This window comes from Pelodiscus sinensis, chromosome 16, assembly GCF_049634645.1.
Source record: "Pelodiscus sinensis isolate JC-2024 chromosome 16, ASM4963464v1, whole genome shotgun sequence".
NCBI lineage: Eukaryota > Metazoa > Chordata > Testudines > Trionychidae > Pelodiscus > Pelodiscus sinensis.
This window is the reverse complement of record NC_134726.1, coordinates 36856342-36868754: the sequence shown is the minus strand read 5'-3', so window position 1 is coordinate 36868754 and position 12413 is coordinate 36856342. Positions and strand designations below refer to the sequence as shown.

At 51.2% G+C, this 12413-nt stretch overlaps 1 protein-coding gene across 1 annotated transcript in view; it reads left to right on the top strand.

Moving 5' to 3' along the window:
• The first annotated feature begins 11 nt into the window (after positions 1–11).
• CHTF18 (chromosome transmission fidelity factor 18) overlaps positions 12–12413 on the top strand; it is a 51765-nt gene continuing 39363 nt past the window's right edge. Inside the window, exons 1-10 of the mRNA XM_075899806.1 lie at positions 12–201; positions 1105–1368; positions 3076–3220; positions 3946–4144; positions 4281–4370; positions 5597–5649; positions 6591–6735; positions 7970–8182; positions 10669–10766; positions 10874–10997. Coding sequence (XP_075755921.1) covers positions 117–201; positions 1105–1368; positions 3076–3220; positions 3946–4144; positions 4281–4370; positions 5597–5649; positions 6591–6735; positions 7970–8182; positions 10669–10766; positions 10874–10997 — 1416 coding nt within the window. The 5' untranslated portion in view covers positions 12–116. The remainder of the gene's footprint in view (positions 202–1104; positions 1369–3075; positions 3221–3945; positions 4145–4280; positions 4371–5596; positions 5650–6590; positions 6736–7969; positions 8183–10668; positions 10767–10873; positions 10998–12413) is intronic.

The following is a 12413-nucleotide window of genomic DNA, read 5'->3' as shown; positions in this document are numbered from 1 at the left end:
TCCCCGGAAGGGCACGCGAGGAGGAGGAGGCGGAGGCGCGCGCGCGCCGGGTTTGCAGCTGCAGGGCGGCTGGGGCGGAGGGAGCCGGCCGGGCGGTGCAAGGCGGCGCTGGGCCCATGGAGGAGCCGGAGCTGTACGGCATTGAAGATGACTTCGAGCAGCAGTTTGCGGACGAGCTGGAGGTGCTGGCGGAGCTGGAAGGTGGGTGGCGCGGGGCTGCCTTGTTTCCTCTGCACGGGGAGCTGTGCAGGCTGGAGGCAGGGGCGGTTGCAGTTCTGCTTGCGGGGGGAGGGAGAGCAGCTGCCCCCCCCAGGTCTGTTACAGAGTTCAGCCTGGCGTCTCGGCAGATGCAGCCTGGATCCATCAGCTGCTTGCCCCAGGAATAATGAGGAGTCTTGTGGCACCTTAAAGACCAGCAGATTACCCACAAAAGCTTATGCCCCCATCACAGAGCATGCTAAAAATGTGCGCTGTACCTCTCTTAATAGGATCTACCCATACTTAGGGCCCATCTCCCTGGAGCAAACAACTGTGCTTAATCTTGCTTGGCGCTGGACTGACCTGGGATGTGGTGTGACTAGCAAATGGGATTTCAAAAGAAGGGGCCTTTACCCAGGAAAGCTTATGCCTTAATAAAAATGTTAGTCCTCCAGACGAACAGGACTACCCTTCTGAGACTTGCCCCAGAAAGGGGGTTGCCATGTTGCAGTGGGTACTTAATGCCGTTGTACATCAGGTTGGTCTTCTTGAACCTTGTCTGTGCTCCCTGACTAACAATGAATTTTCTCTGGCAGGGTTTGATGCCCTAAATATATGCACTGTATGTGTCTTAATAGGACCCACCCACACTTAGGTTCCATCTCTTTGGGGCAAGCATCTGTGTTTTAAACTTGTTTGGAGCACGACTGACCTGGGATGAGGTTTGACTAGCAAATGTAGATGGGATTTCAAAAGAAACCTGTTAAGCACAGCAGGGCGAAAGGACTGGTTTAGTGCTGTGCGTGCCCGCTGGCAGTCTGTGTGGCGCCTCCTAAAATCAGGCTTACTCATGGCTGCTTCCCCCATACAGAGGGGTCACATACATCACTGTAGTTTCTTTTCCAGGTAGCTCGTCTCAGCCATCGGTCCCGAAAATCTCCCAGCTCCGAAGCAAAAGGCAGACATTTGAAGAAGCCATCTCAGCCGGGGATGTGGTTAAGGAGTCTGCTGCTTCCCATGGCAAGCCATGCCAGGGAAAGGACTCTAAAAACCCAGGGGACGCCGTGGAGAGCCTTCTGGAACCTAACTCTAAGAAGCGGCACCTCCTGCATGAATCGGAGGAGGAGTGTTTGGAGAACTGGCCTCCTCACGAGCCTCCTGCTGCACTCAGTATGTCTTGGAAATGTTCTTTGGGTAGCTGTACAGACATGTAGGCGAGGCCTTTGGTGCTGTGCCTTAAATGCCTTTTGTAGCCGCTGTTCCCCTTTCCAGCTCCAGCTGTTGGCATAAGGCTAGTTTGGCCCTGTTTGCTCTCATCTAGGCTGTGTCTAGACTACATGGCTCCATCGATGGAGCCATGTAGATTAGGGTTATAGGCAAAGTCAAATGAAGCCACGATTTAAATGATCGCGGCTTCATTTAAATTTACATGGCTGCCGTGCTGAGCCGACAAACAGCTGATCAGCTGTTTGCCAGCTCAGTGCGCTAGTCTGGACGCTCCCGCGCCGACATCAAAGCCCTTTGTCGGCAGCCCTGTTATTCCTCGTGGGATGAGGTTTACCGGGGCTGCCGACAAAGGGCTTTGATGTCGGCAGGGAAGCGTCCAGACTAGCGCGCTGAGCCGACAAACAGCTGTTCAGCTGTTTGTCGGCTCAGCGCGGCAGCCATGTAAATGTAAATGAAGCCGCGATTATTTAAATCGCGGCTTCATTTGCCTTTGCCAAAACAACAAATCTACATGGCTCCGTTAACGGAGCCATGTAGTTTAGACGTACCCCTAGAGGGTAATGTGGACACCTGCCACCCATCTCCCAAGCCCGTGTTCATCTCTGAAGCAACTGAAGGTTTGTTCTCAGGGCGCTGCAAAGATGGGCACGGAGCAGTTCCCAGAGGCATGGCCTTTCACCGGAAAAATTGACTGCCCGGAATCGCCAATTCAAGAAACGTTTCTATGTCTTAGCAGGATGGGCTTGGTAACTTGGGCTGACGGCTTCCATTCCTGTCTCTGTTGTTGACTCACTGGGCGAGTCAGTTGGCTGCACTGTGGCCATCTGTTAAACGGGGATGCATGGGAATCATTTAAAAAAAAAAAAAAAGGACAGAGAATATCTTATTGCCTCTATATCAGTCCATGGGACGCCCACATCTTGAATACTCCGTGCCGATGTGCTCGCCTCGTTTCAAAAAAGAGATCTTGGCATTGGAAAAAGTTCAGAAAAGGGCAACAAAAATGATTGGGGGTTTGGAATGGCTGCCGTATGAAGAGGGATTAAAAAGACTTGGATGTTTCAGTTTAGAAATGAGGAGACAAAGGGGTATATGATAGAGGTCTATAAAACCATGATAGGTATGGAGAAAGTGAAGAAGGAAAGGTTATTTACTTGTTCCCATAACATAAGAACTAGGAGTCACCAAATGAAATGAATAGGTAGCAGGTGTAAAACAAACAGAAATATTTCTTCATACAGTGCACAGTCAACCTGTGGAACTTCTTGCTGAAGGATGTTGTGAAGACCAGGACATTAACAGGGTTCAAAAAAGAGCTAGATAGATTCATAGAGGTTAGGTCCATCAATGGCTATTAGCCAGGAGGGGTAGAAATGGTGTCCTTAGCCTCTGTCAGAGGCTGGGAATGGGTGACGGGTTAGATCACTCGCTGATTACCTGTCCTGTTCATTCCCTCTGGGGCATCTGGCATTCACCAATGTTGGAAGACAGGATGCTGGCCTAGGTGGACCTTTGGTCTGACCCAGTATGGCAGCTGTTATGCTTAAGTGCATTGAGCTCCTCAGGTGAGAGGCGTTGTAAAGACCTTTCCGTAAATACATTGCCTTTTGTAATCAGCATTACCGCCCCATTCTCTTTTGTGTTAAACAGCTCCTAAGCCAAAGCGACGAAGACTTGAAGCTGTTAAGAAGCTGAACTTCGGGGCAGAGGACCAATTGGCCGTTCCTGATTCCCCTCAGGATGATATTACCCCACCTCCTTCCCCCGGAGACTGCTCCAAACCGCCGAGTGCCAGGTGAACAGGGCCCGAATCCCTTTTCTCATTGTTTTGTCCCTGCTGCGAGGAAGGCCCTGGACAGTCAGTAATCGGTCTTGGACCTACACTGTTGTGGTAAATTAGAAGTCTTAGGCAGCTGGGGGTCAAATCTCCATTTTGGGTGCAAGGGAAAAGTATTTGGGTGGTTTTACCCTAGTCCTTTCTTTCTTCCTCTCCTCTCCCTGCCCTCTTCACAGAACTAAGAGCACAGACAGCTTCTTCCCCTCAGGGGCCCAGGGCTGGACTAGCAGAAGTCTCTCTCTCAATTTTGGTACCATGCTCACTGCAATGATATTTGAGTGTCACTTGGGCATGTCGGGTGCACTGGGTCAGGTTCGGGGGCCTGGATAAGGAGGGAAGAGCAGGACTGGAATTTCTAGGGTCAAGATGGAGTGGTGTGCGGAGGGGCCTGCGGTGTCCGCATTCAAAGTGCCGCAGGCCGGCATGTTGGTACGTTGATGGGGCTGCGTGAGGAACCGCCAGTGCTAGAAGAGCAGGGAATGCGGCATGGCAGAGCTTTGTTGGGGAACTCACCCAGCGTTTTCCTGCTTGGCTTTGTTGCCATTTCCCGGTGGCTTAGGCCATGAAGCCTCCTTTTGGGCATTTGAGATTGGAAGGTTTCCATTTGGAAGTAAGTTTTGCTGAGGCTATCCTGCTGGACGTCTAATTTCATGGGCACTTGTGTCTCCGATCTATCTTTAAAGGAGCACAAAGATCCTGAGCCCAGACAGCCTGGACGTAAGCGACATGGCTCCCCTGCGCATGACGCCACCCCCTGAAAAGGACCCCAAACGGGTACTCAAGCGCCCGCCCATCCTGGAGGACTATGTCAACGTGACGTCTACTGATGGCACTAGAGTCTTCATGGTTCTGAAGGAAGATCACTCCAGGACAGGAGTGGAGGTAGGATCTGGCAAGTGGGGGCTGGGTTGGTTAAGTTTGTTTTGTGGCCTCCAGTGCAGTGATGAAAGCTGAATGCTCCATGTCTCTTGCTAAGGGCGAAATGAGAACTCGTGCATTGTAAATATGATCTTTACAGCTCCCCGATTCTCTGGGCTGGAGCGTGCGAAGACCACTTCATTTACTGGGGGTGCCTTTTTCCTACCTGAAGGAGCAAGTGTCTGAAGAGGTATGGCACCCGGTTCCTATTTCTCGCTCTTCTCTCGGCTAATGATTGATGTTTCTAGGGTCAGGCATCAGTTCTGAGTGCCTCAATCTTTAAGTTCAATATGGTGTAGGCTTCTGCAATTCTCTATTGGCGTTTGTGGAACTTGTGAAAGAGTCAGTCTGTACATGTCTTAAGCTACGTACCCAGAATTGGTCACCCCTGAAAATCAAGGTGCCAGATGTTCTAAAGTACCGTCCACAGCTGTATTTTTCTGATCTGCCGCTTGCTTCCCATCTGATGGTGGAAATTAGAGCTGGGGGGAAAAGACTGGAGTAACATTTCCAAAAGAAAATAAGTGGCGTAGAGCCAAAGTCCTATTGGCTTCCAGTGACATTTAGCCACCTAAATTCCTAGGTCACTTTTGAAAGTGGAACGTAGTCACTTACGTGCTTTTGAACATGTCACCCCTTGTAAATTTATTCCTTGCGTTACATTCTCAAGTGCTTTGCCTAGCATAATGTGGCTCAAGTAACGTTCAAGATGGCTTCCCCCCACTTCGCTTTGGCTGAACTAACCCTTCTCCCTCCTTTCACATACGATATGGTTTCCAAGCATCGATCACCATCAGCAAAGCGGATCCCTAATCCGCATGGTCCGCTTGGAGAACGAGCACCATGCAAACCGATCTCTAGCTAGGTCTTTAAGCCGGTTTGGCTGGATGTCCAGTCTGTGTCCGTCGCTGGTGACCCCAGATGTCCTGGATCTTGCTTGTTTGGGTTCCCAGGACAATTAATCAGATTATTGCAGGTGCTGCGTTTCAGTATAAACACCCTCAGGATGTCAGTGTGCCAACCCCGAAGGACCATAGAGTTTATGTCCAGGAACAAACTTGCAGGATGAATTTTTCTTGGGTGGCTAGAACACTGGGACCAAAATAAGGCAGGAGAGGGTCACATGCTCTAAAATAGCTCGTTTTGTAAACAATAGATTGGAAAATCTGGTTCTTCAGACTAGGTGAGGCGGCCTTCTTGAGAAGCAAGTGGTGTTTGAGGGCCTCCCCCACCCCCGGAAATTGCTCTGTTTTAATATATGGATTTTAATTCTTGGAATAAAGCAAAGTGATGTTTTCTCAGTATAACTTCTATGCCGTCCTGCCGGGCAGAGTGTTCCTTACGAAATCCCTGCTAAGTCATCAGCTGTGGATTAGAGTGATTCTGACTCCCATTCCAACACTGTTTGTTTTTAAGCGCCAGAGGCGGGTTTTGGAGGCATCGCAGCGGCTGACGGAAATATTAAACAGGTGGGTCATTTTGCAGTTCTCCTTCTGCCCTTGTACTATTTACTGCCAGGGGTCCCAGCCAACACACCCTGGCCGCTTCCATCACCGCACAGGAAACTTCAGTCGGGACTCAGCTCCTGACGCATCCTGCTAATTGGAGCTATGCTCCAGGGTGTTTCTTTATGACGAAGGCTGCTCTGGTGGTCCGAGGAATGACCTGGAAGTCAGGAGATCGGACAGGGGGGGCTGTTCCCACCTCTGCCACAGACATCCTGGGGCAGGTCACTTAATCATGCCACGACTCAGTTTCCCCATCTGTACGCAAATGATCCTTTTGTTCACCTGCTGTTTGCTCCTCCTGTCTGTGTAGACCAGTGTTTCTTAAACTATGTTCCGCGGCACACTGGCGTTCCATGAGCAACTCACAGGTGTGCCGCGACCTCTTCTTCTTTGTTTTTCTTACTTCTTTGTTTTTGTCTTTTTTTTTTTTTTTTTTTTTTTTTTTAAAGAAAATTTTCGTAGGTGTTCCGCATAAAAAAAAAATTGTTTGGCGTTCCGTGGTCTCAAAAAGTTTAAGAAACACTGGTGTAGACTGTGAGCTCTTAGAGACCGGGGTGGTCTTTTACTCTGTATATGTACAGCAACTAACACAAGGGGACCCTGATCACAGATGGAAGCCTCCTGGTGTTACTGTATTAAGGAGTTTCCAAGAGGGTCCAGCAGGCATGTATTCTTGGCTGTGCTGTTCAATGATTTTATCAATGACCTGGAAGGAAACACGAAATCACCTCCAGTTAATGTAGATGACACACCCATTGGGGGAGCGGTAAATACTGAAGACACCTGCTGATACAGAGCGACCTGGTAATATTGGTTGCCTGATCTTTGCTCTGTCTTTACCGGCTCTCATGGGTTGAGCACTTCTGTGCTCTCAGGTTTTTAACCTCTGCCTTTTTTCTTAGTCACCTCCATGGAGAGGCTGAAAGTGAGGCCCTAGAGGCTAACGAGGAAACAGATGGTGCGGACGATGAGGATGAATCTGCGCTGCACTGCCTGTGGGTCGACCGATTTATGCCTCGTCGCTACACGGAGCTGCTGAGTGATGATGTAAGAGCCCTCCGCGCATTAGACCTGATGGGTTGTTGTTTAGGATACATCTTCAATTGTGGAGATGGCTGGTGCAAAATTTTGGTTCTGGAAGCTTCTGGAGACCCCAGCTGAGATCAGGGCCCTGTGGTGCTAGGCTCTGTGCGTACATACAGTGAGTGGCAGACCCTGCCGTTTAAATGGCCGAGAGAGACACGGGTGGGAGGGAAAACTCAGAGATGGGCAGGGACTTGCCTGGAGTCACCCAGCAGGCCAGTGGCAGAGTGGGGCATACAACATGGGTCTATTGATTCCCAATCCAGTGCTGGGCCCGCTAGATCAGAGGTGCATAACCTGTGGGTCGCGACCCCCTTAGGGGTTGTGACTGCCTTCCTTGGGGTTCACAGCGCTTGGATCCAGCCAGCTGCTTTTCCTGGCTTCTCGGCTCGGTATCCAACATATACGGGGCAGGGGGAGTGGCAAGAGAGAGGCCACAGTCCCACAATTAAAGGGACGCTTCCTTCCCTTCCCCTCCCCCCCCCCCCACTCCATCAAATTTGGCGGCCCCTGTGGGGGTCACGAATGAAAATGTTGCGCACCACTGCTCTAGATGGAGCTGCCACCTCGGAGCCCTAATGGCATCCTTCAGGAAAGAAGGTTAAAATGTCAATGCCTGAAGGTAGTTAATTCACCTCTTATGAGGCTGAGGGTGTATTGGGTGTCCAGCTGGGGTGAGGAGGAATCCTTCCTGAAGGCTCAGATCCGAGCTGTTCGGTTGTTTCCTGTGGGTGCCCAGAAAAAATTCCCCAGCTGAGATCTTTGTGGGCTGTAAATTGTAGCTTTTTAAGCTACTGCAGAGGATGCTTTCAGCTCAGTACCGGGGCAAGGTGGAAGGACAGCTCTGCGCTCCCAGAAGGGGCGGGGCCTCAGCAGAAGGGGCGGGGCCTCAGCAGAAGGGGTGGAGCTGGGGCAGCCAGCCCTCACTGCCTGGAGTGCACCATGCTGGTCCCTCCCAGCCCTTCTTGCTGCTCAGAGTGCTTGGTGTGATGCTCAGGCAACTATATAAAGGGCCCAGGGCTCTGGCCATGGCTGTTCCATAGCCCCTTGGAATCTCCGGGTGTCCCGCCCTTCGTGGTCCGCAGACCTGCCTCTGTACACGGGAGTGTCTCGTGCGCACCTCTCTTTCGCCTCTCCGGCAGCTCCTGCAAGTGCCTTCGATGACGTGTCCCGCCCTTTTCCCTCCCCTGCCGTTCAGTACACAAACCGCTGCCTTCTGAAGTGGCTGAAGCTGTGGGACGTGGTGGTGTTCGGGAAGGAGAAGCCCGTGAAGAAAGCCAAGCCGAGCGCCGACGCCCGCCCACCCTTCACGCAGGCCAAGGAGCCGCAGAGCAAATGGAAGAGCAAGGCGCAGTTCACGGAGGAGATTCTGGAGGCTGAGCTGGACCAACACAAGAGACCCAAATACAAGGTGCCGATGAGTAGCCCGGCCCCTCCGCTCCCTGCCCCACCCTGAGAGAGGTGGATTTACTCATGTGCGTTTCAGTGAATTCTTGGGGGTTTCCTGCCTGCTTCTGCTTGCACTTGCCTTTTGCACGTTTCAAGGGTGGGCTAGTGGCTGGGTGAAAGGAGATGGTTCCACACACGGGCAGGGCTTACGCACGGGCAGGGCAATGTGCGAGATGCGACGTGGCACGAGCTTACGCCTATCCAGCTCGTCTAAAAACGGCCTCCACTAGAGGGCGACATTACATACACTGAAGCAGGCTCAGGGTTACCCAGTAGGGGGCAGCGCTGCGCAAATACATTCTAGGCGGATGCAATCACACACACATCTGATCATTTTATCACCTTAGTTCTGTTCCGTACCGTGTTCCTTATAAGCTGGGTGCTTGTGCGATCGCTCAGGAGAAATTCCAATGCTCCCCAGCTGATTAACAGAGCACCCACAGCTAGATTTTTTTTTTTTGTTTCTACCGGTGGTGCCCATTCACACATGCCTTGGTGCGCATAAAATTATTCCGCACATGGATGGAACCGATTAGGGGGAATATTGGTCCCGTGAATGGATTTTATAGGGCAAATAAGAATAGAAACTCAACAGCACTGCATGCATCTCCTCTGTTGGAATAAACAGCAAGTGAAGGGATGTAAATTAGGGTCATGGCAAAGATTGCTTTAAATAAATACCCTACTGGGATCTTAACCACTTAGACACAATTGTTGTCGGTCAGAATTGGGGTTTGTCCCAATGGGTTCCTGGCAGGTCCTCTACTCCGTTAATGAGGATAAACTTCTAGCTGCGTGTGTGTGCGTGTACTCCCCTGTCTAAACATGTTAACCGTGTGCAATTAGTTAACACAACAGACTCCCGAAGAAGCCCCCAGAGACCACAAATCAGATAAGGATCGAAAGCACCAGAGTAGGTTTATTGTCAAGTGACACACAATAATAGTTGTCAGCCAACAGACTCGCTGCTGCACCTCTACACCTTATGTAAGCCGTGGCAATGGGCTAACACGCGCTAAGTGCCCTGGATTTCCAGCGACCCTCGCCATGGTCAGTCGATCACCCTTTGGGGTTCACTTTTATACACCGGTACAAACAAGTTACACATCACTCCTGACCTATCGGGTTGCCACCCTCTGTTGCCTAATTACCGCCCCTTACTTCACAGAACGGGGGTTTACTTACTAGCCATCATGTTGTCAATTGCGACCTGGTCCTGATCCTAGGTCGGTATGTATGTTATTGGTGGGGAGGTGTTTGGTACCAAGATGTTTCTCAGTGAGGCTTCCTGTTACACCCCCCCTGGAATGTGCCTGGTGCCTTTTGGCGTTCTTTGTGCATGACCTGGCGTATACTATTTCTCTTTTACCCAGCCTCTTTCCTGCTCGTAGTTCTGCTGAGCCAAAGTCTTGCTCACTAGCTTTCGGGCCTGCTGATTTTATGTTGCAGACTCTCAGCTTACTACAACAGTGTGTCACCCAGAAGGCATCCCAAAGCACTCTCCGAAGTTAAACATCCCATCGTGCCCTGCTGGCACTGATGCTGACAGGAGGCTGTCTAATGCATTCCATTAATGGACTTTCCCATCCCTTTGATGAATACATGAACTGTTTTCATTTGTATTTATCACTTTGCCAGACTTGGGTATGAAAGACACGCCTCTCTAGCAGTCCTTTCAGCTGCCGAGGCTGATGTTTAACAGAAGTATCACAGAGTCGTTTAGGCCAGGAAGAGGAGAATGTGTTTTCTCTCCAGTTGAAGTGGCAGGAATTAAAAAGGCACAGTTACTGGGACCCAAACTGGGATTTGATCAGGATCCTCGCCTAGGGTTGCTTTATAAAGCACTATAGGGCTATGTCTAGACTGGCATGATTTTCTGCAAATGCTTTTAACGGAAAAGTTTTCCGTTAAAAGCATTTGCGGAAAAGAGCATCTAGATTGGCACGGATGCTTTTCCGCAAAAGCACTTTTTGCAGAAAAGCATCCATGCCAATCTAGGCGCGCTTTTGCGCAAAAAAAGCCCCGATCGCCATTTTTGCGATCGGGGCTTTTTTGCGCAAAACAAATCTGAGCTGTCTACACTGGTCCTTTTGCGCAAAGGCTTTTGCCCGAACGGGAGCAGCATAGTATTTCCGCAAGAAGCACTGATTTCTTACATGAGATCGTCCGTGCTCTTGCGGAAATTCAAGCGGCCAGTGTAGACAGCTGGTAAGTTTTTCCGCTAAAGCAGCTGCTTTGGCGGAAAAACTTGCCAGTCTAGACACAGCCTAGGAGTTTAAGGCCGAGTGGTTCCCAGATCTTTGGGAGGTGGAAGATGGGGTCGCTTCAAAGACAGACCAGTTTTCAGGTGGCGGAGCTGTGACTCCTTGCAACACAGCCCTTGTCGGGGATCGAGCAGCTCTCTCCTGCGCTGGGTGCGTTGCTCAGCGTTCCCATTCTCCGCTGCAGGTGGCGCTGCTGTGCGGCCCGCCGGGTTTGGGGAAGACCACGCTGGCCCATGTTATCGCCAAGCACGCAGGGTACAATGCCGTTGAAATGAACGCCAGGTGAGTCAGTTCTTCTGCCCAGCCACCCGGCCTGGCCTGCCGGAGAGCTTCGAGTCAGTATAAACTCGAGAGGGACATAACCGGCTCCAATTGGCTCTTTGTTTCAGCGACGACCGCAGCCCGGACATCTTCAAAACGCGGATTGAAGCTGCCACTCAGATGAAGTCTGTGCTGGGGGCCAACGAGAGGCCCAACTGCCTGATCATTGATGAGATAGACGGTGCGCCGACTGTAAGCCCCAGGACTTCTGAGGGAGGGCTCAGCCTTGGGTTTCGTAGCTGGGGAGGTCCCACAATTTCCTCACCACTTGTGTTGGAGGAGCAGGAAAGGGACTGAGACACTTAGCGCCAGATTTTGAAAGTTATCTAAGCACCATCGTTCCCTGTACGCTGGGAATTTTTTATGGCCGTTTGGGAGCTTGATTAGCAGAGCACTCACAGCTAGGTTTGTGGTGCACATCCGCACATGCCTTGGGGCACATAACATTATTCCGCACATGGATGGAAAAGATTAGAGGGAACATTGCTAGGCACCCTAGAAGATTTCAGAAAAACTCCTGCTTGCCTGACACCATTGAGATCCGTAGGATTTGGTGCCTAGAGGCTTTTGCAGATCCCACTCTGCTTTATCCCTTTCTAAAAATCTGGCCTTTAGTGGCTGGCTGCCAGCGTGCTTGGTCACCAGCGCTCTGCTTGGCAACTCCCAGAACTTAGCTCCCCTGGCTGGGCTCGCTGAGAGACACCGAAGCCTGACAGCACGTGGCGCTGACTTGCGGCCGCAGTGCATGCTGTGCGCAGTGGGGAGGAGATGGAGAGGGATCTAAGCAAGTCGGAAACGGGAGGGATAGAGTAGAGCTGTAGAACAGCGGGGGGAGGGGTGTTTACCTGGGCGCTCTCTGGGAGGCAGAGGGGTGGTGGGCAGGCAGGCTGCTCCACGGGAGCTAAGACAGCCAGCTTCCCACAGGTACCAGCTCCTGGCTGCCCCCCTCACCCTCCGCACTGCTGCCTCTATCAGAGGCAGCAGTGCTGGGGCAGGGCAGGTAGCTCTGTGGAGTCTGATGCTTGTGGGGAGCTGGCTTAAAAGCCGTCTCCTTCCGGGCACCAAGTCTTGCCTCAGGAGGTGGGGGGGAGTGCGTGTGGTCATTAGGGCTACGTCTAGACTGCAAGCCTCTTTCGAAAGAGGCTTTCGAAAAAGAGCGTCTAGATGACAACCAGTGCTTTCGAGAAAGCAAGCCGCTTTTTCGAAAGAGAGCCCCCAGGCAGTCTGGAGACACTCTTTTGAAAAAGCATAGTTTGCATTCCATAGCGCCTTATTTTTTGAAAGAGCACTTTTGAGGAAAGGCGTTCTTCCTCGTAAAACGAGGTTTTCCATAGTCGAAAAAACTGCCACGTTCTTTCGATTTACTTTCAGCAACAGTCTAGACGAAGGGGAAGTTTTTTCGAAAAAAGGCCACTCTTTTCAAAAAACCCTGTAGTCTAGACACACCCTAGGATTAACTTATCGGTTATTCGTTTACACGACTGTGCGCGAACATCCCTAGGATACCCATAGGACTGTAGAGTTTGGCAGTTGCCTTGCGGCACCCATCCCCCCACAGGGCCAGCATTGGGTCCCCCAATAATGGGCACCTCTTGTACACAAGCCAGT